We start from the raw sequence: 24,287 nt of genomic DNA on the forward strand, positions 1-24,287 counted from the left end.
TTTCTTAGAAAATTTGTTAAACATTATCCCAAGCAAGAAAACAAATGAAAAACTATATTTATATTATTTTGTTCATAAATATTAAATATTTAATCCATAACAAACATTAAAATACCAAAAATTTAAACAAATAATCAAGCAATCAAAACTCATAAACTATCGAATATTCGCTTGCCAAGGTTTACAAATTCACATTTGTATTACAAAAATCTGTACATTGAAAAAAAAACTTTCTTGCTTCAAAATTTGCCTTCAGATATATAAAAAAAAAACAAAGCATAGACTTATAAAATACATCATTGAAATATTAAAAATTAAAACACACAAAACTCAAACATTTTCGAGTATTGACTTGCTTACTAGACAAATTCACATTTTTACGAGTATTACAAAAAACTGTACATAGAAAAAAATTCTTACTTGAAAATTTGCCTTCAGACATAAAAAAAAGAAGCAATGCCTTATAAAATAACTATAATTAAAAAAGAAAAACAAAATTCATAAATTTTCGAGCATTGGCTTGCGTAGGTATAAATATTTTCATTTGTATGATAAAAACTATGCATAGAAAGCAAGCAATAACATTTTCAAAATTTGCCTTCAAAGTAAATTATCACATTATCTTTCTACCTAAAATAAAAAAAAAATCGTGGAAATCGATAGGTACGTAATTACTAGATTGAATTAAAATTCATTTATATCTCTTTTAAATATTTTGTGGTCCTGAAAAGGACCGTTGAATATTTTTTTTAACCTCGATGATTTAAGCACGTTCGCCACGGATGCGTCTGGCCAATTGAATGTCTTTTGGCATAATTGTGACACGTTTGGCATGGATGGCGCACAAATTTGTGTCTTCAAACAGGCCAACCAAATAAGCTTCACTTGCTTCTTGAAGCGCCATAACAGCTGAGCTCTGGAAACGCAAATCTGTTTTGAAATCTTGAGCAATTTCACGAACTAAACGTTGGAAAGGCAATTTACGAATTAACAATTCGGTGCTTTTCTGATAACGACGAATCTCACGAAGAGCCACTGTTCCAGGACGATAACGATGTGGTTTCTTTACACCTCCTGTTGCTGGAGCACTTTTACGAGCTGCCTTTGTTGCCAGTTGCTTACGTGGGGCTTTTCCACCAGTCGATTTACGGGCAGTTTGCTTTGTACGAGCCATGATTTCACTTTTTTTCACTTCACTAATAAACACAACACTTTTGTTCACAATTTTTTTAGAAAAATCGAATGTAGATTTCTGTTTAAGTCATTAAATTGGCTATTCATGTTTCCGTTCGACTGTTTTTTTCATTTTCGTTGTCGATTTATTTGGCCAATCAAAATTAAGAATTGTTATGAAAAATAAGTATAAATACTTGTGGTATTTCGAGCGAAGAGCCACAGTTTAACAGTGACTCTTGTGCAGTGCAGTTCTCTAGTTCAGTTTAAGTGTTTTTTTAATTAAATAAATAAAAATGACTGGTCGTGGTAAAGGAGGAAAAGGTTTGGGCAAAGGCGGAGCTAAGCGGCATCGTAAGGTATTGCGTGATAACATTCAAGGAATCACGAAACCAGCAATTCGTCGATTGGCTCGTCGTGGAGGTGTAAAACGTATTTCTGGTTTGATTTACGAAGAAACACGTGGAGTGTTGAAAGTTTTTCTGGAAAATGTTATCCGAGATGCCGTTACTTACACCGAACACGCTAAGCGTAAGACAGTTACAGCTATGGATGTAGTTTACGCTTTGAAGAGACAAGGGCGTACTCTTTACGGTTTCGGAGGTTAAGAATTTTATTCGAAACAAACAATCGGTCCTTTTCAGGACCACAATTAAATATAAAAGAGATTGAAAATAGAAATCATACACCGTTGACGAACAAAATACCTAATTTTTTTTCATTTGCCAATGAATATATGTATGTATATACCTGATGATTATCAAAAAAAATTATTTTGCTAATTTACTTACTTTTTTGTACCAAAATATTTTTTTTGAAATGGAAACATAAAATAAAATTCCTTTTTGTGAAAAATTTTTTTTTTTGCTTTAGTCGCAAAAACATATTTTATTCCTTGTATTATTCTTTTTTCGAAATGGAAACAAAAATTAAATAAAATTCCTTTTTCTGAAATTTTTTTTGTTGCTTTGCATATTTTATTCTTTTTTCCGTAGAAAAATTTTTTTTTTTGCTGCTTTACGGATTGGATACGAACAAATATTTCTTTTTCCAAAGGAAGAAAAAACATTTGTTTGTTGCTTTCTTTTTCTTCGTACGAGAATATTTTAGAATATATACAAAAAATTGAAAAATAAACACATCTCTTAATAGAAATTATTGGATACGAACAAATATTTCTTTTTGCAGAGGAAGAAAAAAACATTTTTTGTTTGTTGGTTTCTTTTTCTTTGAAAAAAAATAAAAAATATTTTTTCCGAACTGAAAAAAAAATGTTTTGTTGCTTTACGGATTGGATACGAACAAATATTTCTTTTTCTTCGTACCAGAATATTTTAAAATTGCTATATACCTACAAGAAATTGAAAAATAACCACATCTTTTAACAGAAATTAGAATTGCATACGAACAAATATTTCTTTTTCCAAAGAAAGAAAAAAACATGTTTGTTGGTTTCTATTTCTTTGAAAAAAAAAAAATAAAAAATATTTTTTCCGAACTGAAAAAAAAATGTTTTGTTGCTTTACGGATTGGATACGAACAAATATTTCTTTTTGCAAAGGAAGAAAAAACATTTGTTTGGTTTCTTCTTCTTTGAAAAAAAAATGTGTTGCTTTACGGATTGGATACAAACAAATATTTCTTTTTGCAAAGAAAGAAAAAACATTTGTTTGTTGGTTTCTTCTTCTTCGTATTTTAAAATATATAAAAAAAATGAAAAATATACACATCTCTTAATAGAAATTATTTGTCGTCCTGAAAAGGACGGTTTTTTTTTTGTTTGCTGTCACTACATAGATTTAAGCACTTTTCTCTGTCTTCTTTTTCAACAAAACAGCTTGAATATTTGGAAGAACACCTCCTTGTGCGATTGTGACTCCAGAAAGTAATTTATTCAATTCCTCGTCGTTCCGAATAGCCAATTGCAAATGGCGGGGAATAATTCTAGTTTTTTTGTTGTCACGAGCAGCATTTCCCGCCAATTCCAAGACTTCTGCCGCCAAATATTCCATCACAGCTGCCAAATACACAGGGGCACCGGCTCCGACGCGCTCAGCATAGTTTCCCTTTCGCAGCAGACGATGAATACGACCAACAGGGAATTGTAATCCAGCACGATTAGAGCGGGACTTTGCCTTTCCCTTCACTTTTCCACCTTTACCACGACCAGACATTTTATATTATTGTTTTTTAAATATTTTGTACAAAAGAAAAAACACAAGAGAGCTCACTATTTCACTGTTCACTGTATCACTGCACACTGTAGAATGACAAAATTTTCGAACTGTGCGCTGTCTTTTATCTAAATTTTCGTATGCTCGCACACAGAAAAAAGAGGGTTGTGGCCTTAGAAAGCCGTTGTGGAAAGAGACAATATAATTCGTGAGTTTTTCAGAAAAATTCACAGTTCTCGTTCAGTCGTCATTGTGTGCAGTTCGTTAATAGTGAAAGTGAAGTGAATTATAAAAATAAAATGCCGCCAAAAACTAGTGGTAAAGCAGCTAAAAAAGCCGGAAAGGCACAAAAAAATATCACCAAGACCGATAAGAAGAAGAAGCGCAAGAGGAAGGAAAGCTACGCAATCTACATTTACAAAGTTTTGAAGCAAGTTCATCCTGACACTGGAATTTCATCGAAGGCCATGAGCATCATGAATAGTTTTGTGAACGACATCTTCGAAAGAATTGCTGCTGAAGCCTCTCGCTTAGCTCACTACAACAAGCGTTCAACAATCACAAGTCGGGAAATCCAGACTGCCGTGCGATTGTTGTTGCCTGGTGAACTAGCCAAGCATGCTGTTAGTGAAGGAACAAAGGCGGTTACCAAATACACAAGCTCGAAGTAATTTTTTTTTATTGAATTTCTTCAAAAATGGCCCTTTTCAGGGCCGCAAAAATATCAATAAGAGATTAGAGAATTGAAAAAAAAATATTTTTTCTACCTGCGGAAAAATTCGTTAAATAAATATTTTTATTTGTTATTGAAGTAATTTTTTTTTTATTTAATTTCTTCAAAAATGGCCCTTTTCAGGGCCGCAAAAATATCAATAAGAGATTAGAGAATTGACAAAAAAATATATTTTTTTTTCTACCTGCGGAAAAATTCGTTAAATAAATATTTTTATTTGTGATTGTAAGAGTATTTTCTATGAAAAAAATAAATTTTGTAAATTGTTCCAGACGCCACGTGAATCATGTCGCGTCCAATAGAAACACAAACATTTTTTTTATTGTTCTACGCATCGTGTACAGTCTCGAAGCGTCGCAAAAGTTTTAATAAGAAACTAGAGATTTGAGAAGAAAGGTATATACATATATTTTTTTTGCCTGTGGAATGATTTTATGAATCTATTTTGTTTTTCTTTGTGATTTTTGATTAGAAAATATATTTTCTATCAAAAGAAATACAAAAGTTAGTTCTGTTAATTGTTCCAGACACCACGTGTATCGTGCCGAGTCAAGTAGAAACGAAAAACATACAAAAAATACATTTTATTAAATAATTTTGTTTGTTTTGTTCTACCCATCGTGTCCAGTTATGTCGCTATGTGTACAGTGTACAGTCACGTAGCGTCACAAAAATATCTATAAAATATTAGAGAATTAAATTTGTTTGTGTTTTTTGATGTCAGATGTATGTAATTTCTATGAAAAGAAATACAAAATTCTTGTTATTTTGTTTAAGATTTTTTTTATTGTTCTACGCATCGAGTACAGTCTCGAAGCGTCACAAAATTTTTAATAAGAAACTAGAGAATTTAAAGAAATGTATGTTTTCTTTGCCTGTGGAATACATATTGTTTTTTGTTTTAATTTTTGATTACAAAATATATTTTCTATGAAAAGAAATACAAAACTTACTTTTGTTGATTGTTCCAGACACGACGTGTATCATGCCGAGTCAACTAAAAACAAAAAAATATAAATTTTGTTTGTATTGTTCTACCCATCGTGTCCAGTTATGTCGCTATGTGTACAGTCACGTAGCGTCGCAAAAACATCTAGGTATAAAATATTAGAGAATTAAATTTGTTTGTGTTTTTTGATGTCAGATGTACGTATGTAATTTCTATGAAAAGAAATACAACACTCTTGATATTTTGTTTAAGAATTTTCTTAATTGTTGCGGATATACTTCATGTCGCGTCCAGTCGATAAAAATATATGAAAATATATGTAATTTCTATGAAAAGAAATACAAAACTCTTGATAAATTGTGTAAGAATTTTTTTATTTGTTGCAGGAATGCGTCATGTCGCGTCCAGTCGATAAAAATATATGAAAAACATATGTAATTCCTGAAATAAAATACAAAACTCTTGATATTTTGTTTAAGAATTTTGTAAATTGTTGCAGGTATACGTCATGTCGCGTCTAGTCCATATAAAATACATGAAAACAAATACCTACATTTTGCCAAAGTATTTCGTTTGTATTTTTCTACGCATCGTGTACAGTCACATAGCGTGGAAACATTTCAATAATTACGTAGGTATTAGAGAAATGCAAAAAAAGAAAAATATGTTGTTGTCTTATTTAATAGTAAAAGTATTTTCTATGAAAGATATTTATTGTTGAAGGCATCGCATCGCGTCCAATCACAAAAAAGTAGAAAATAAACAGTACAGTCTCGCCCATACATATCGCATCGTACCTAGTAGCTGTAGTTAGAAAATAGGCGCAAAAATATATATTATTTATTTGTATTGATATTTCCTTTCTTTCTGCCCAATGAGAAATACATATGAATACAAATAAATTAAGTTTGCTTTTGAATACCTATTTCATAAAAAAACTATTTTCTGTAGAACAAAAAAAGGACGAAAATAAATGCAAAACTAAATACGTTTTCGGTTGTTCAGTCTCGCCCAGACAAATCGCATCGTGCCTAGTAGCTGTAGTAAGAAAATAGGCGCAAAAATATATTATTTATTTGTATTGATATTTCCTTTCTTTCTGCCCAATGAGAAAAACATATGAATACAAATAAATGAAGTTTGCATTTGCAATACCTATTTCATTAAAAAAAGTATTTTCTGTAGAACAAAAAAGCGCGAAAATAAATGCAAAACAAAATACGTTTCCGTTTGTTCAGTAGTGGTAGTCCCGTAGCGGCGACAGCGCGCGCCGGCCGCGCGGCGGCGTCGCATCGCATCCAGCCACTTCACCACTTATCCCGTCGCCGTTGCTCCACCAGCCCATCGCATCTCAACGCTATCATCGAGATAGTCCAAAAATTCTCCCTCCTTTTTAATAAAAAATTAAAAAAAAAAAGTTTTTATATCTCATTTTAGTATATTTTTTGTAGCCCTGAAAAGGACTGTGGATTTTTGTTTTGATTTCAACTTTGTTTTTCATTGAAATGGAAATTTTACTTCTTTGCCTTTTTAACAGCGACTGCCTTTTTTGGCTTGGCTGCTGCTGTGGCTGATTTTGCTTTTGGCACTTTAGGTTTAGGCGCGGCTGCCTTTGCTTTTGTTGGCTTTGCCTTAACTGCACTCGTTTTTTTAACACTTTTCACTTTTGGTTTTTCCACCTTCTTTTTATCTGCACTGGCACTTTTTTTTGTTGTGGCGGCTACTTTTTTTACTTTCTTTTCACCAGACACTTTTTTTAATTTTTTGTCACCAGCAGCGGCAGCTTTTGGTTTGGCGGCAGATTTTTTCTTCTCAGCAGACTTGGCCTTTGGTTCCTTGTTGGCACTAGGCGACAATTTAAAAGAACCCGCAGCTCCTTTTCCTTTGGTTTGCACTAATTTACCACTTATTACAGCACCTTTTAAATATTTTTTTATAAACGGAGCAAGTTTTTGTACATCAACTTTGTAAGTAGCAGCAATATATTTTTTGATTGCCAAAAGGGAAGAACCACCGCGATCTTTCAATGTTTTAATTGCCGCATCCACCATTTGCTGAGTCGGAGGATGAGTTGGTGCCGATTTTGGTTTTTTTGACCCACTTGCGGCGGCAGCTTTTTTTGGTTTTTTTTCCGCAACGATTGCAGGAGACGTAGCTACAGTATCTGCCATTTTGAATTCACTATTATTAATCACTTTAGAGCACAATTTTAAGAAATAGAAACACGTTTTTGTTAAAATTGCGCCAAATCCGCACCTACAGAAACGGCTAAATGAGAATCAAAGAGAGCGAAGGTATACAAAAAATTCATTTTGTACATAATTTGTACACTTTTGCAACTTAGTTTCCTCTTAAAACTTCAAAAATTTACGTCTTTTCGACCTAAATATTATAAAACAATTGACAAAATTTATTCTTACAATAATAATAGATAATTTAATAAATAATTTGATTGAAAAAACACTATCTATCAATGCATTAATAACAATTAAAGTAAATGTTTGGTGGTATTTTTTTAATACTTACCAACAAGAATGTTTATATTTAATAAATTAAACATATTTTCAGCTTGAAATTATTTTTAACATAAAGCTGATAGTTTATTTAAACTAAATAACTAAAAATTTCATCAAATTCTTACTTAATTTCTTTTTAATAAAATTAAAACAATATGGGTAATGAAACGCGTAGCATTTTTTCCCTAGGCTGTGACTTTTTCTTAGAAAATTTGTTAAACATTATCCCAAGCAAGAAAACAAATGAAAAACTATATTTATATTATTTTGTTCATAAATATTAAATATTTAATCCATAACAAACATTAAAATACCAAAAATTTAAACAAATAATCAAGCAATCAAAACTCATAAACTATCGAATATTCGCTTGCCAAGGTTTACAAATTCACATTTGTATTACAAAAATCTGTACATTGAAAAAAAAACTTTCTTGCTTCAAAATTTGCCTTCAGATATATAAAAAAAAAACAAAGCATAGACTTATAAAATACATCATTGAAATATTAAAACACACAAAACTCAAACATTTTCGAGTATTGACTTGCTTACTAGACAAATTCACATTTTTACGAGTATTACAAAAAACTGTACATAGAAAAAAATTCTTACTTGAAAATTTGCCTTCAGACATAAAAAAAAGAAGCAATGCCTTATAAAATAACTATAATTAAAAAAGAAAAACAAAATTCATAAATTTTCGAGCATTGGCTTGCGTAGGTATAAATATTTTCATTTGTATGATAAAAACTATGCATAGAAAGCAAGCAATAACATTTTCAAAATTTGCCTTCAAAGTAAATTATCACATTATCTTTCTACCTAAAATAAAAAAAAAATCGTGGAAATCGATAGGTACGTAATTACTAGATTGAATTAAAATTCATTTATATCTCTTTTAAATATTTTGTGGTCCTGAAAAGGACCGTTGAATATTTTTTTTAACCTCGATGTTTTAAGCACGTTCGCCACGGATGCGTCTGGCCAATTGAATGTCTTTTGGCATAATTGTGACACGTTTGGCATGGATGGCGCACAAATTTGTGTCTTCAAACAGGCCAACCAAATAAGCTTCACTTGCTTCTTGAAGCGCCATAACAGCTGAGCTCTGGAAACGCAAATCTGTTTTGAAATCTTGAGCAATTTCACGAACTAAACGTTGGAAAGGCAATTTACGAATTAACAATTCGGTGCTTTTCTGATAACGACGAATCTCACGAAGAGCCACTGTTCCAGGACGATAACGATGTGGTTTCTTTACACCTCCTGTTGCTGGAGCACTTTTACGAGCTGCCTTTGTTGCCAGTTGCTTACGTGGGGCTTTTCCACCAGTCGATTTACGGGCAGTTTGCTTTGTACGAGCCATGATTTCACTTTTTTTCACTTCACTAATAAACACAACACTTTTGTTCACAATTTTTTTAGAAAAATCGAATGTAGATTTCTGTTTAAGTCATTAAATTGGCTATTCATGTTTCCGTTCGACTGTTTTTTTCATTTTCGTTGTCGATTTATTTGGCCAATCAAAATTAAGAATTGTTATGAAAAATAAGTATAAATACTTGTGGTATTTCGAGCGAAGAGCCACAGTTTAACAGTGACTCTTGTGCAGTGCAGTTCTCTAGTTCAGTTTAAGTGTTTTTTTAATTAAATAAATAAAAATGACTGGTCGTGGTAAAGGAGGAAAAGGTTTGGGCAAAGGCGGAGCTAAGCGGCATCGTAAGGTATTGCGTGATAACATTCAAGGAATCACGAAACCAGCAATTCGTCGATTGGCTCGTCGTGGAGGTGTAAAACGTATTTCTGGTTTGATTTACGAAGAAACACGTGGAGTGTTGAAAGTTTTTCTGGAAAATGTTATCCGAGATGCCGTTACTTACACCGAACACGCTAAGCGTAAGACAGTTACAGCTATGGATGTAGTTTACGCTTTGAAGAGACAAGGGCGTACTCTTTACGGTTTCGGAGGTTAAGAATTTTATTCGAAACAAACAATCGGTCCTTTTCAGGACCACAATTAAATATAAAAGAGATTGAAAATAGAAATCATACACCGTTGACGAACAAAATACCTAATTTTTTTTCATTTGCCAATGAATATATGTATGTATATACCTGATGATTATCAAAAAAAATTATTTTGCTAATTTACTTACTTTTTTGTACCAAAATATTTTTTTTGAAATGGAAACATAAAATAAAATTCCTTTTTGTGAAAAATTTTTTTTTTTGCTTTAGTCGCAAAAACATATTTTATTCCTTGTATTATTCTTTTTTCGAAATGGAAACAAAAATTAAATAAAATTCCTTTTTCTGAAATTTTTTTTGTTGCTTTGCATATTTTATTCTTTTTTCCGTAGAAAAATTTTTTTTTTTTGCTGCTTTACGGATTGGATACGAACAAATATTTCTTTTTCCAAAGGAAGAAAAAACATTTGTTTGTTGCTTTCTTTTTCTTCGTACGAGAATATTTTAGAATATATACAAAAAATTGAAAAATAAACACATCTCTTAATAGAAATTATTGGATACGAACAAATATTTCTTTTTGCAGAGGAAGAAAAAAACATTTTTTGTTTGTTGGTTTCTTTTTCTTTGAAAAAAAATAAAAAATATTTTTTCCGAACTGAAAAAAAAATGTTTTGTTGCTTTACGGATTGGATACGAACAAATATTTCTTTTTCTTCGTACCAGAATATTTTAAAATTGCTATATACCTACAAGAAATTGAAAAATAACCACATCTTTTAACAGAAATTAGAATTGCATACGAACAAATATTTCTTTTTCCAAAGAAAGAAAAAAACATGTTTGTTGGTTTCTATTTCTTTGAAAAAAAAAAAAATAAAAAATATTTTTTCCGAACTGAAAAAAAAATGTTTTGTTGCTTTACGGATTGGATACGAACAAATATTTCTTTTTGCAAAGGAAGAAAAAACATTTGTTTGGTTTCTTCTTCTTTGAAAAAAAAATGTGTTGCTTTACGGATTGGATACAAACAAATATTTCTTTTTGCAAAGAAAGAAAAAACATTTGTTTGTTGGTTTCTTCTTCTTCGTATTTTAAAATATATAAAAAAAATGAAAAATATACACATCTCTTAATAGAAATTATTTGTCGTCCTGAAAAGGACGGTTTTTTTTTTGTTTGCTGTCACTACATAGATTTAAGCACTTTTCTCTGTCTTCTTTGGCAACAAAACAGCTTGAATATTTGGAAGAACACCTCCTTGTGCGATTGTGACTCCAGAAAGTAATTTATTCAATTCCTCGTCGTTCCGAATAGCCAATTGCAAATGGCGGGGAATAATTCTAGTTTTTTTGTTGTCACGAGCAGCATTTCCCGCCAATTCCAAGACTTCTGCCGCCAAATATTCCATCACAGCTGCCAAATACACAGGGGCACCGGCTCCGACGCGCTCAGCATAGTTTCCCTTTCGCAGCAGACGATGAATACGACCAACAGGGAATTGTAATCCAGCACGATTAGAGCGGGACTTTGCCTTTCCCTTCACTTTTCCACCTTTACCACGACCAGACATTTTATATTATTGTTTTTTAAATATTTTTTACAAAAGAAAAAACACAAGAGAGCTCACTATTTCACTGTTCACTGTATCACTGCACACTGTAGAATGACAAAATTTTCGAACTGTGCGCTGTCTTTTATCTAAATTTTCGTATGCTCGCACACAGAAAAAAGAGGGTTGTGGCCTTAGAAAGCCGTTGTGGAAAGAGACAATATAATTCGTGAGTTTTTCAGAAAAATTCACAGTTCTCGTTCAGTCGTCATTGTGTGCAGTTCGTTAATAGTGAAAGTGAAGTGAATTATAAAAATAAAATGCCGCCAAAAACTAGTGGTAAAGCAGCTAAAAAAGCCGGAAAGGCACAAAAAAATATCACCAAGACCGATAAGAAGAAGAAGCGCAAGAGGAAGGAAAGCTACGCAATCTACATTTACAAAGTTTTGAAGCAAGTTCATCCTGACACTGGAATTTCATCGAAGGCCATGAGCATCATGAATAGTTTTGTGAACGACATCTTCGAAAGAATTGCTGCTGAAGCCTCTCGCTTAGCTCACTACAACAAGCGTTCAACAATCACAAGTCGGGAAATCCAGACTGCCGTGCGATTGTTGTTGCCTGGTGAACTAGCCAAGCATGCTGTTAGTGAAGGAACAAAGGCGGTTACCAAATACACAAGCTCGAAGTAATTTTTTTTTTATTGAATTTCTTCAAAAATGGCCCTTTTCAGGGCCGCAAAAATATCAATAAGAGATTAGAGAATTGAAAAAAAAATATTTTTTCTACCTGCGGAAAAATTCGTTAAATAAATATTTTTATTTGTGATTGAAGTAATTTTTTTTTTATTTAATTTCTTCAAAAATGGCCCTTTTCAGGGCCGCAAAAATATCAATAAGAGATTAGAGAATTGACAAAAAAATATATTTTTTTTTCTACCTGCGGAAAAATTCGTTAAATAAATATTTTTATTTGTGATTGTAAGAGTATTTTCTATGAAAAAAATAAATTTTGTAAATTGTTCCAGACGCCACGTGAATCATGTCGCGTCCAATAGAAACACAAACATTTTTTTTATTGTTCTACGCATCGTGTACAGTCTCGAAGCGTCGCAAAAGTTTTAATAAGAAACTAGAGATTTGAGAAGAAAGGTATATACATATATTTTTTTTGCCTGTGGAATGATTTTATGAATCTATTTTGTTTTTCTTTGTGATTTTTGATTAGAAAATATATTTTCTATCAAAAGAAATACAAAAGTTAGTTCTGTTAATTGTTCCAGACACCACGTGTATCGTGCCGAGTCAAGTAGAAACGAAAAACATACAAAAAATACATTTTATTAAATAATTTTGTTTGTTTTGTTCTACCCATCGTGTCCAGTTATGTCGCTATGTGTACAGTGTACAGTCACGTAGCGTCACAAAAATATCTATAAAATATTAGAGAATTAAATTTGTTTGTGTTTTTTGATGTCAGATGTATGTAATTTCTATGAAAAGAAATACAAAATTCTTGTTATTTTGTTTAAGATTTTTTTTATTGTTCTACGCATCGAGTACAGTCTCGAAGCGTCACAAAATTTTTAATAAGAAACTAGAGAATTTAAAGAAATGTATGTTTTCTTTGCCTGTGGAATACATATTGTTTTTTGTTTTAATTTTTGATTACAAAATATATTTTCTATGAAAAGAAATACAAAACTTACTTTTGTTGATTGTTCCAGACACGACGTGTATCATGCCGAGTCAACTAAAAACAAAAAAATATAAATTTTGTTTGTATTGTTCTACCCATCGTGTCCAGTTATGTCGCTATGTGTACAGTCACGTAGCGTCGCAAAAACATCTAGGTATAAAATATTAGAGAATTAAATTTGTTTGTGTTTTTTGATGTCAGATGTACGTATGTAATTTCTATGAAAAGAAATACAACACTCTTGATATTTTGTTTAAGAATTTTCTTAATTGTTGCGGATATACTTCATGTCGCGTCCAGTCGATAAAAATATATGAAAATATATGTAATTTCTATGAAAAGAAATACAAAACTCTTGATAAATTGTGTAAGAATTTTTTTATTTGTTGCAGGAATGCGTCATGTCGCGTCCAGTCGATAAAAATATATGAAAAACATATGTAATTCCTGAAATAAAATACAAAACTCTTGATATTTTGTTTAAGAATTTTGTAAATTGTTGCAGGTATACGTCATGTCGCGTCTAGTCCATATAAAATACATGAAAACAAATACCTACATTTTGCCAAAGTATTTCGTTTGTATTTTTCTACGCATCGTGTACAGTCACATAGCGTGGAAACATTTCAATAATTACGTAGGTATTAGAGAAATGCAAAAAAAGAAAAATATGTTGTTGTCTTATTTAATAGTAAAAGTATTTTCTATGAAAGATATTTATTGTTGAAGGCATCGCATCGCGTCCAATCACAAAAAAGTAGAAAATAAACAGTACAGTCTCGCCCATACATATCGCATCGTACCTAGTAGCTGTAGTTAGAAAATAGGCGCAAAAATATATATTATTTATTTGTATTGATATTTCCTTTCTTTCTGCCCAATGAGAAATACATATGAATACAAATAAATTAAGTTTGCTTTTGAATACCTATTTCATAAAAAAACTATTTTCTGTAGAACAAAAAAAGGACGAAAATAAATGCAAAACTAAATACGTTTTCGGTTGTTCAGTCTCGCCCAGACAAATCGCATCGTGCCTAGTAGCTGTAGTAAGAAAATAGGCGCAAAAATATATTATTTATTTGTATTGATATTTCCTTTCTTTCTGCCCAATGAGAAAAACATATGAATACAAATAAATGAAGTTTGCATTTGCAATACCTATTTCATTAAAAAAAGTATTTTCTGTAGAACAAAAAAGCGCGAAAATAAATGCAAAACAAAATACGTTTCCGTTTGTTCAGTAGTGGTAGTCCCGTAGCGGCGACAGCGCGCGCCGGCCGCGCGGCGGCGTCGCATCGCATCCAGCCACTTCACCACTTATCCCGTCGCCGTTGCTCCACCAGCCCATCGCATCTCAACGCTATCATCGAGATAGTCCAAAAATTCTCCCTCCTTTTTAATAAAAAATTAAAAAAAAAAAGTTTTTATATCTCATTTTAGTATATTTTTTGTAGCCCTGAAAAGGACTGTGGATTTTTGTTTTGATTTCAACTTTGTTTTTCATTGAAATGGAAATTTTACTTCTTTGCCTTTTTAACAGCGACTGCCTTTTTTGGCTTGGCTGCTGCTGTGGCTGATTTTGCTTTTGGCACTTTAGGTTTAGGCGCGGCTGCCTTTGCTTTTGTTGGCTTTGCCTTAACTGCACTCGTTTTTTTAACACTTTTCACTTTTGGTTTTTCCACCTTCTTTTTATCTGCACTGGCACTTTTTTTTGTTGTGGCGGCTACTTTTTTTACTTTCTTTTCACCAGACACTTTTTTTAATTTTTTGTCACCAGCAGCGGCAGCTTTTGGTTTGGCGGCAGATTTTTTCTTCTCAGCAGACTTGGCCTTTGGTTCCTTGTTGGCACTAGGCGACAATTTAAAAGAACCCGCAGCTCCTTTTCCTTTGGTTTGCACTAATTTACCACTTATTACAGCACCTTTTAAATATTTTTTTATAAACGGAGCAAGTTTTTGTACATCAACTTTGTAAGTAGCAGCAATATATTTTTTGATTGCCAAAAGGGAAGAACCACCGCGATCTTTCAATGTTTTAATTGCCGCATCCACCATTTGCTGAGTCGGAGGATGAGTTGGTGCCGATTTTGGTTTTTTTGACCCACTTGCGGCGGCAGCTTTTTTTGGTTTTTTTTCCGCAACGATTGCAGGAGACGTAGCTACAGTATCTGCCATTTTGAATTCACTATTATTAATCACTTTAGAGCACAATTTTAAGAAATAGAAACACGTTTTTGTTAAAATTGCGCCAAATCCGCACCTACAGAAACGGCTAAATGAGAATCAAAGAGAGCGAAGGTATACAAAAAATTCATTTTGTACATAATTTGTACACTTTTGCAACTTAGTTTCCTCTTAAAACTTCAAAAATTTACGTCTTTTCGACCTAAATATTATAAAACAATTGACAAAATTTATTCTTACAATAATAATAGATAATTTAATAAATAATTTGATTGAAAAAACACTATCTATCAATGCATTAATAACAATTAAAGTAAATGTTTGGTGGTATTTTTTTAATACTTACCAACAAGAATGTTTATATTTAATAAATTAAACATATTTTCAGCTTGAAATTATTTTTAACATAAAGCTGATAGTTTATTTAAACTAAATAACTAAAAATTTCATCAAATTCTTACTTAATTTCTTTTTAATAAAATTAAAACAATATGGGTAATGAAACGCGTAGCATTTTTTCCCTAGGCTGTGACTTTTTCTTAGAAAATTTGTTAAACATTATCCCAAGCAAGAAAACAAATGAAAAACTATATTTATATTATTTTGTTCATAAATATTAAATATTTAATCCATAACAAACATTAAAATACCAAAAATTTAAACAAATAATCAAGCAATCAAAACTCATAAACTATCGAATATTCGCTTGCCAAGGTTTACAAATTCACATTTGTATTACAAAAATCTGTACATTGAAAAAAAAACTTTCTTGCTTCAAAATTTGCCTTCAGATATATAAAAAAAAAACAAAGCATAGACTTATAAAATACATCATTGAAATATTAAAACACACAAAACTCAAACATTTTCGAGTATTGACTTGCTTACTAGACAAATTCACATTTTTACGAGTATTACAAAAAACTGTACATAGAAAAAAATTCTTACTTGAAAATTAAATTTTCGAGCATTGGCTTGCGTAGGTATAAATATTTTCATTTGTATGATAAAAACTATGCATAGAAAGCAAGCAATAACATTTTCAAAATTTGCCTTCAAAGTAAATTATCACATTATCTTTCTACCTAAAATAAAAAAAAAATCGTGGAAATCGATAGGTACGTAATTACTAGATTGAATTAAAATTCATTTATATCTCTTTTAAATATTTTGTGGTCCTGAAAAGGACCGTTGAATATTTTTGTTTAACCTCGATGATTTAAGCACGTTCGCCACGGATGCGTCTGGCCAATTGAATGTCTTTTGGCATAATTGTGACACGTTTGGCATGGATGGCGCACAAATTTGTGTCTTCAAACAGGCCAACCAAATAAGCTTCACTTGCTTCTTGAAGCGCCATAACAGCTGAGCTCTGGAAACGCAAATCTGTTTTGAAATCTTGAGCAATTTCACGAACTAAACGTTGGAAAGGCAATTTACGAATTAACAATTCGGTGCTTTTCTGATAACGACGAATCTCACGAAGAGCCACTGTTCCAGGACGATAACGATGTGGTTTCTTTACACCTCCTGTTGCTGGAGCACTTTTACGAGCTGCCTTTGTTGCCAGTTGCTTACGTGGGGCTTTTCCACCAGTCGATTTACGGGCAGTTTGCTTTGTACGAGCCATGATTTCACTTTTTTTCACTTCACTAATAAACACAACACTTTTGTTCACAATTTTTTTAGAAAAATCGAATGTAGATTTCTGTTTAAGTCATTAAATTGGCTATTCATGTTTCCGTTCGACTGTTTTTTTCATTTTCGTTGTCGATTTATTTGGCCAATCAAAATTAAGAATTGTTATGAAAAATAAGTATAAATACTTGTGGTATTTCGAGCGAAGAGCCACAGTTTAACAGTGACTCTTGTGCAGTGCAGTTCTCTAGTTCAGTTTAAGTGTTTTTTTAATTAAATAAATAAAAATGACTGGTCGTGGTAAAGGAGGAAAAGGTTTGGGCAAAGGCGGAGCTAAGCGGCATCGTAAGGTATTGCGTGATAACATTCAAGGAATCACGAAACCAGCAATTCGTCGATTGGCTCGTCGTGGAGGTGTAAAACGTATTTCTGGTTTGATTTACGAAGAAACACGTGGAGTGTTGAAAGTTTTTCTGGAAAATGTTATCCGAGATGCCGTTACTTACACCGAACACGCTAAGCGTAAGACAGTTACAGCTATGGATGTAGTTTACGCTTTGAAGAGACAAGGGCGTACTCTTTACGGTTTCGGAGGTTAAGAATTTTATTCGAAACAAACAATCGGTCCTTTTCAGGACCACAATTAAATATAAAAGAGATTGAAAATAGAAATCATACACCGTTGACGAACAAAATACCTAATTTTTTTTCATTTGCCAATGAATATATGTATGTATATACCTGATGATTATCAAAAAAAATTATTTTGCTAATTTACTTACTTTTTTGTACCAAAATATTTTTTTTGAAATGGAAACATAAAATAAAATTCCTTTTTGTGAAAAATTTTTTTTTTTGCTTTAGTCGCAAAAACATATTTTATTCCTTGTATTATTCTTTTTTCGAAATGGAAACAAAAATTAAATAAAATTCCTTTTTCTGAAATTTTTTTTGTTGCTTTGCATATTTTATTCTTTTTTCCGTAGAAAAATTTTTTTTTTTTGCTGCTTTACGGATTGGATACGAACAAATATTTCTTTTTCCAAAGGAAGAAAAAACATTTGTTTGTTGCTTTCTTTTTCTTCGTACGAGAATATTTTAGAATATATACAAAAAATTGAAAAATAAACACATCTCTTAATAGAAATTATTGGATACGAACAAATATTTCTTTTTGCAGAGGAAGAAAAAAACATTTTTTGTTTGTTGGTTTCTTTTTCTTTGAAAAAAAATAAAAAATATTTTTTCCGAACTGAAAAAAAAATGTTTTGTTGCTTTACGGATTGGATACGAACAAATATTTCTTTTTCTTCGTACCAGAATATTTTAAAATTGCTATATACCTACAAGAAATTGAAAAATAACCACATCTTTTAACAGAAATTAGAATTGCATACGAACAAATATTTCTTTTTCCAAAGAAAGAAAAAAACATGTTTGTTGGTTTCTATTTCTTTGAAAAAAAAAAAAAATAAAAAATATTTTTTCCGAACTGAAAAAAAAATGTTTTGTTGCTTTACGGATTGGATACGAACAAATATTTCTTTTTGCAAAGGAAGAAAAAACATTTGTTTGTTGGTTTCTTCTTCTTCGTATTTTAAAATATATAAAAAAAATGAAAAATATACACATCTCTTAATAGAAATTATTTGTCGTCCTGAAAAGGACGGTTTTTTTTTTGTTTGCTGTCACTACATAGATTTAAGCACTTTTCTCTGTCTTCTTTGGCAACAAAACAGCTTGAATATTTGGAAGAACACCTCCTTGTGCGATTGTGACTCCAGAAAGTAATTTATTCAATTCCTCGTCGTTCCGAATAGCCAATTGCAAATGGCGGGGAATAATTCTAGTTTTTTTGTTGTCACGAGCAGCATTTCCCGCCAATTCCAAGACTTCTGCCGCCAAATATTCCATCACAGCTGCCAAATACACAGGGGCACCGGCTCCGACGCGCTCAGCATAGTTTCCCTTTCGCAGCAGACGATGAATACGACCAACAGGGAATTGTAATCCAGCACGATTAGAGCGGGACTTTGCCTTTCCCTTCACTTTTCCACCTTTACCACGACCAGACATTTTATATTATTGTTTTTTAAATATTTTTTACAAAAGAAAAAACACAAGAGAGCTCACTATTTCACTGTTCACTGTATCACTGCACACTGTAGAATGACAAAATTTTCGAACTGTGCGCTGTCTTTTATCTAAATTTTCGTATGCTCGCACACAGAAAAAAGAGGGTTGTGGCCTTAGAAAGCCGTTGTGGAAAGAGACAATATAATTCGTGAGTTTTTCAGAAAAATTCACAGTTCTCGTTCAGTCGTCATTGTGTGCAGTTCGTTAATAGTGAAAGTGAAGTGAATTATAAAAATAAAATGCCGCCAAAAACTAGTGGTAAAGCAGCTAAAAAAGCCGGAAAGGCAAAGGGCCGCAAAAATATCAATAAGAGATTAGAGAATTGACAAAAAAATATATTTTTTTTTCTACCTGCGGAAAAATTCGTTAAATAAATATTTTTATTTGTGATTGTAAGAGTATTTTCTATGAAAAAAATAAATTTTGTAAATTGTTCCAGACGCCACGTGAATCATGTCGCGTCCAATAGAAACACAAACATTTTTTTATTGTTCTACGCATCGTGTACAGTCTCGAAGCGTCGCAAAAGTTTTAATAAGAAACTAGAGATTTGAGAAGAAAGGTATATACATATATTTTTTTTGCCTGTGGAATGATTTTATGAATCTATTTTGTTTTTCTTTGTGATTTTTGATTAGAAAATATATTTTCTATCAAAAGAAATACAAAAGTTAGTTCTGTTAATTGTTCCAGACACCACGTGTATCGTGCCGAGTCAAGTAGAAACGAAAAACATACAAAAAATACATTTTATTAAATAATTTTGTTTGTTTTGTTCTACCCATCGTGTCCAGTTATGTCGCTATGTGTACAGTGTACAGTCACGTAGCGTCACAAAAATATCTATAAAATATTAGAGAATTAAATTTGTTTGTGTTTTTTGATGTCAGATGTATGTAATTTCTATGAAAAGAAATACAAAATTCTTGTTATTTTGTTTAAGATTTTTTTTATTGTTCTACGCATCGAGTACAGTCTCGAAGCGTCACAAAATTTTTAATAAGAAACTAGAGAATTTAAAGAAATGTATGTTTTCTTTGCCTGTGGAATACATATTGTTTTTTGTTTTAATTTTTGATTACAAAATATATTTTCTATGAAAAGAAATACAAAACTTACTTTTGTTGATTGTTCCAGACACGACGTGTATCATGCCGAGTCAACTAAAAACAAAAAAATATAAATTTTGTTTGTATTGTTCTACCCATCGTGTCCAGTTATGTCGCTATGTGTACAGTCACGTAGCGTCGCAAAAACATCTAGGTATAAAATATTAGAGAATTAAATTTGTTTGTGTTTTTTGATGTCAGATGTACGTATGTAATTTCTATGAAAAGAAATACAACACTCTTGATATTTTGTTTAAGAATTTTCTTAATTGTTGCGGATATACTTCATGTCGCGTCCAGTCGATAAAAATATATGAAAATATATGTAATTTCTATGAAAAGAAATACAAAACTCTTGATAAATTGTGTAAGAATTTTTTTATTTGTTGCAGGAATGCGTCATGTCGCGTCCAGTCGATAAAAATATATGAAAAACATATGTAATTCCTGAAATAAAATACAAAACTCTTGATATTTTGTTTAAGAATTTTGTAAATTGTTGCAGGTATACGTCATGTCGCGTCTAGTCCATATAAAATACATGAAAACAAATACCTACATTTTGCCAAAGTATTTCGTTTGTATTTTTCTACGCATCGTGTACAGTCACATAGCGTGGAAACATTTCAATAATTACGTAGGTATTAGAGAAATGCAAAAAAAGAAAAATATGTTGTTGTCTTATTTAATAGTAAAAGTATTTTCTATGAAAGATATTTATTGTTGAAGGCATCGCATCGCGTCCAATCACAAAAAAGTAGAAAATAAACAGTACAGTCTCGCCCATACATATCGCATCGTACCTAGTAGCTGTAGTTAGAAAATAGGCGCAAAAATATATATTATTTATTTGTATTGATATTTCCTTTCTTTCTGCCCAATGAGAAATACATATGAATACAAATAAATTAAGTTTGCTTTTGAATACCTATTTCATAAAAAAACTATTTTCTGTAGAACAAAAAAAGGACGAAAATAAATGCAAAACTAAATACGTTTTCGGTTGTTCAGTCTCGCCCAGACAAATCGCATCGTGCCTAGTAGCTGTAGTAAGAAAATAGGCGCAAAAATATATTATTTATTTGTATTGATATTTCCTTTCTTTCTGCCCAATGAGAAAAACATATGAATACAAATAAATGAAGTTTGCATTTGCAATACCTATTTCATTAAAAAAAGTATTTTCTGTAGAACAAAAAAGCGCGAAAATAAATGCAAAACAAAATACGTTTCCGTTTGTTCAGTAGTGGTAGTCCCGTAGCGGCGACAGCGCGCGCCGGCCGCGCGGCGGCGTCGCATCGCATCCAGCCACTTCACCACTTATCCCGTCGCCGTTGCTCCACCAGCCCATCGCATCTCAACGCTATCATCGAGATAGTCCAAAAATTCTCCCTCCTTTTTAATAAAAAATTAAAAAAAAAAAGTTTTTATATCTCATTTTAGTATATTTTTTGTAGCCCTGAAAAGGACTGTGGATTTTTGTTTTGATTTCAACTTTGTTTTTCATTGAAATGGAAATTTTACTTCTTTGCCTTTTTAACAGCGACTGCCTTTTTTGGCTTGGCTGCTGCTGTGGCTGATTTTGCTTTTGGCACTTTAGGTTTAGGCGCGGCTGCCTTTGCTTTTGTTGGCTTTGCCTTAACTGCACTCGTTTTTTTAACACTTTTCACTTTTGGTTTTTCCACCTTCTTTTTATCTGCACTGGCACTTTTTTTTGTTGTGGCGGCTACTTTTTTTACTTTCTTTTCACCAGACACTTTTTTTAATTTTTTGTCACCAGCAGCGGCAGCTTTTGGTTTGGCGGCAGATTTTTTCTTCTCAGCAGACTTGGCCTTTGGTTCCTTGTTGGCACTAGGCGACAATTTAAAAGAACCCGCAGCTCCTTTTCCTTTGGTTTGCACTAATTTACCACTTATTACAGCACCTTTTAAATATTTTTTTATAAACGGAGCAAGTTTTTGTACATCAACTTTGTAAGTAGCAGCAATATATTTTTTGATTGCCAAAAGGGAAGAACCACCGCGATCTTTCAATGTTTTAATTGCCGCATCCACCATTTGCTGAGTCGGAGGATGAGTTGGTGCCGATTTTGGTTTTTTTGACCCACTTGCGGCGGCAGCTTTTTTTGGTTTTTTTTTCCGCAACGATTGCAGGAGACGTAGCTACAGTATCTGCCATTTTGAATTCACTATTATTAATCACTTTAGAGCACAATTTTAAGAAATAGAAACACGTTTTTGTTAAAATTGCGCCAAATCCGCACCTACAGAAACGGCTAAATGAGAATCAAAGAGAGCGAAGGTATACAAAAAATTCATTTTGTACATAATTTGTACACTTTTGCAACTTAGTTTCCTCTTAAAACTTCAAAAATTTACGTCTTTTCGACCTAAATATTATAAAACAATTGACAAAATTTATTCTTACAATAATAATAGATAATTTAATAAATAATTTGATTGAAAAAACACTATCTATCAATGCATTAATAACAATTAAAGTAAATGTTTGGTGGTATTTTTTTAATACTTACCAACAAGAATGTTTATATTTAATAAATTAAACATATTTTCAGCTTGAAATTATTTTTAACATAAAGCTGATAGTTTATTTAAACTAAATAACTAAAAATTTCATCAAATTCTTACTTAATTTCTTTTTAATAAAATTAAAACAATATGGGTAATGAAACGCGTAGCATTTTTTCCCTAGGCTGTGACTTTTTCTTAGAAAATTTGTTAAACATTATCCCAAGCAAGAAAACAAATGAAAAACTATATTTATATTATTTTGTTCATAAATATTAAATATTTAATCCATAACAAACATTAAAATACCAAAAATTTAAACAAATAATCAAGCAATCAAAACTCATAAACTATCGAATATTCGCTTGCCAAGGTTTACAAATTCACATTTGTATTACAAAAATCTGTACATTGAAAAAAAAACTTTCTTGCTTCAAAATTTGCCTTCAGATATATAAAAAAAAAACAAAGCATAGACTTATAAAATACATCATTGAAATATTAAAACACACAAAACTCAAACATTTTCGAGTATTGACTTGCTTACTAGACAAATTCACATTTTTACGAGTATTACAAAAAACTGTACATAGAAAAAAATTCTTACTTGAAAATTTGCCTTCAGACATAAAAAAAAGAAGCAATGCCTTATAAAATAACTATAATTAAAAAAGAAAAACAAAATTCATAAATTTTCGAGCATTGGCTTGCGTAGGTATAAATATTTTCATTTGTATGATAAAAACTATGCATAGAAAGCAAGCAATAACATTTTCAAAATTTGCCTTCAAAGTAAATTATCACATTATCTTTCTACCTAAAATAAAAAAAAAATCGTGGAAATCGATAGGTACGTAATTACTAGATTGAATTAAAATTCATTTATATCTCTTTTAAATATTTTGTGGTCCTGAAAAGGACCGTTGAATATTTTTGTTTAACCTCGATGATTTAAGCACGTTCGCCACGGATGCGTCTGGCCAATTGAATGTCTTTTGGCATAATTGTGACACGTTTGGCATGGATGGCGCACAAATTTGTGTCTTCAAACAGGCCAACCAAATAAGCTTCACTTGCTTCTTGAAGCGCCATAACAGCTGAGCTCTGGAAACGCAAATCTGTTTTGAAATCTTGAGCAATTTCACGAACTAAACGTTGGAAAGGCAATTTACGAATTAACAATTCGGTGCTTTTCTGATAACGACGAATCTCACGAAGAGCCACTGTTCCAGGACGATAACGATGTGGTTTCTTTACACCTCCTGTTGCTGGAGCACTTTTACGAGCTGCCTTTGTTGCCAGTTGCTTACGTGGGGCTTTTCCACCAGTCGATTTACGGGCAGTTTGCTTTGTACGAGCCATGATTTCACTTTTTTTCACTTCACTAATAAACACAACACTTTTGTTCACAATTTTTTTAGAAAAATCGAATGTAGATTTCTGTTTAAGTCATTAAATTGGCTATTCATGTTTCCGTTCGACTGTTTTTTTCATTTTCGTTGTCGATTTATTTGGCCAATCAAAATTAAGAATTGTTATGAAAAATAAGTATAAATACTTGTGGTATTTCGAGCGAAGAGCCACAGTTTAACAGTGACTCTTGTGCAGTGCAGTTCTCTAGTTCAGTTTAAGTGTTTTTTTAATTAAATAAATAAAAATGACTGGTCGTGGTAAAGGAGGAAAAGGTTTGGGCAAAGGCGGAGCTAAGCGGCATCGTAAGGTATTGCGTGATAACATTCAAGGAATCACGAAACCAGCAATTCGTCGATTGGCTCGTCGTGGAGGTGTAAAACGTATTTCTGGTTTGATTTACGAAGAAACACGTGGAGTGTTGAAAGTTTTTCTGGAAAATGTTATCCGAGATGCCGTTACTTACACCGAACACGCTAAGCGTAAGACAGTTACAGCTATGGATGTAGTTTACGCT

General features: G+C 31.8%; 3 protein-coding genes across 3 annotated transcripts; all 3 read right to left on the reverse strand.

Annotated features, from left to right (window-relative positions):
• Positions 1 to 763: 763 nt before the first annotated feature.
• LOC129952418 (histone H3) lies at positions 764 to 1,174 on the reverse strand. Its single transcript, XM_056064988.1, has one exon. The coding sequence runs from the start codon at positions 1,172 to 1,174 to the stop codon at positions 764 to 766; it is 411 nt and encodes a 136-aa protein (XP_055920963.1).
• Positions 1,175 to 8,500: 7,326 nt separating this feature from the next.
• Positions 8,501 to 8,911, reverse strand: LOC129952417 (histone H3). The gene has a single exon (XM_056064987.1). It carries the CDS (start codon positions 8,909 to 8,911, stop codon positions 8,501 to 8,503), a length of 411 nt encoding a protein of 136 aa, XP_055920962.1.
• Positions 8,912 to 16,168: 7,257 nt separating this feature from the next.
• On the reverse strand, positions 16,169 to 23,722 carry LOC129950570 (histone H3-like). The gene is made up of 2 exons (XM_056062500.1): positions 23,324 to 23,722; positions 16,169 to 16,579 (listed from the first exon to the last, which is right to left on the reverse strand). The coding sequence occupies exons 1-2, from the start codon at positions 23,720 to 23,722 to the stop codon at positions 16,169 to 16,171; spliced, it is 810 nt and encodes a 269-aa protein (XP_055918475.1).
• Positions 23,723 to 24,287: the final 565 nt, after the last annotated feature.

The sequence above is a fragment of the Eupeodes corollae genome, chromosome 3 (genome assembly GCF_945859685.1).
Source record: "Eupeodes corollae chromosome 3, idEupCoro1.1, whole genome shotgun sequence".
NCBI classification, from domain to species: Eukaryota; Metazoa; Arthropoda; class Insecta; order Diptera; family Syrphidae; genus Eupeodes; species Eupeodes corollae.

Coding starts and splice junctions, on each gene's coding strand:
- LOC129952417 (XM_056064987.1), bottom strand. CDS start 8,911: ATGGCTCGTACAAAGCAAACTGCCCGTAAATCGACTGGTGGAAAAGCC.
- LOC129952418 (XM_056064988.1), bottom strand. CDS start 1,174: ATGGCTCGTACAAAGCAAACTGCCCGTAAATCGACTGGTGGAAAAGCC.
- LOC129950570 (XM_056062500.1), bottom strand. CDS start 23,722: ATGGCTCGTACAAAGCAAACTGCCCGTAAATCGACTGGTGGAAAAGCC. Junction 16,580..23,323: donor TGGCCAGACGCATCCGTGGC/GAACGTGCTTAA, acceptor AAAAGTGAAATC/ATGGCTCGTACAAAGCAAAC.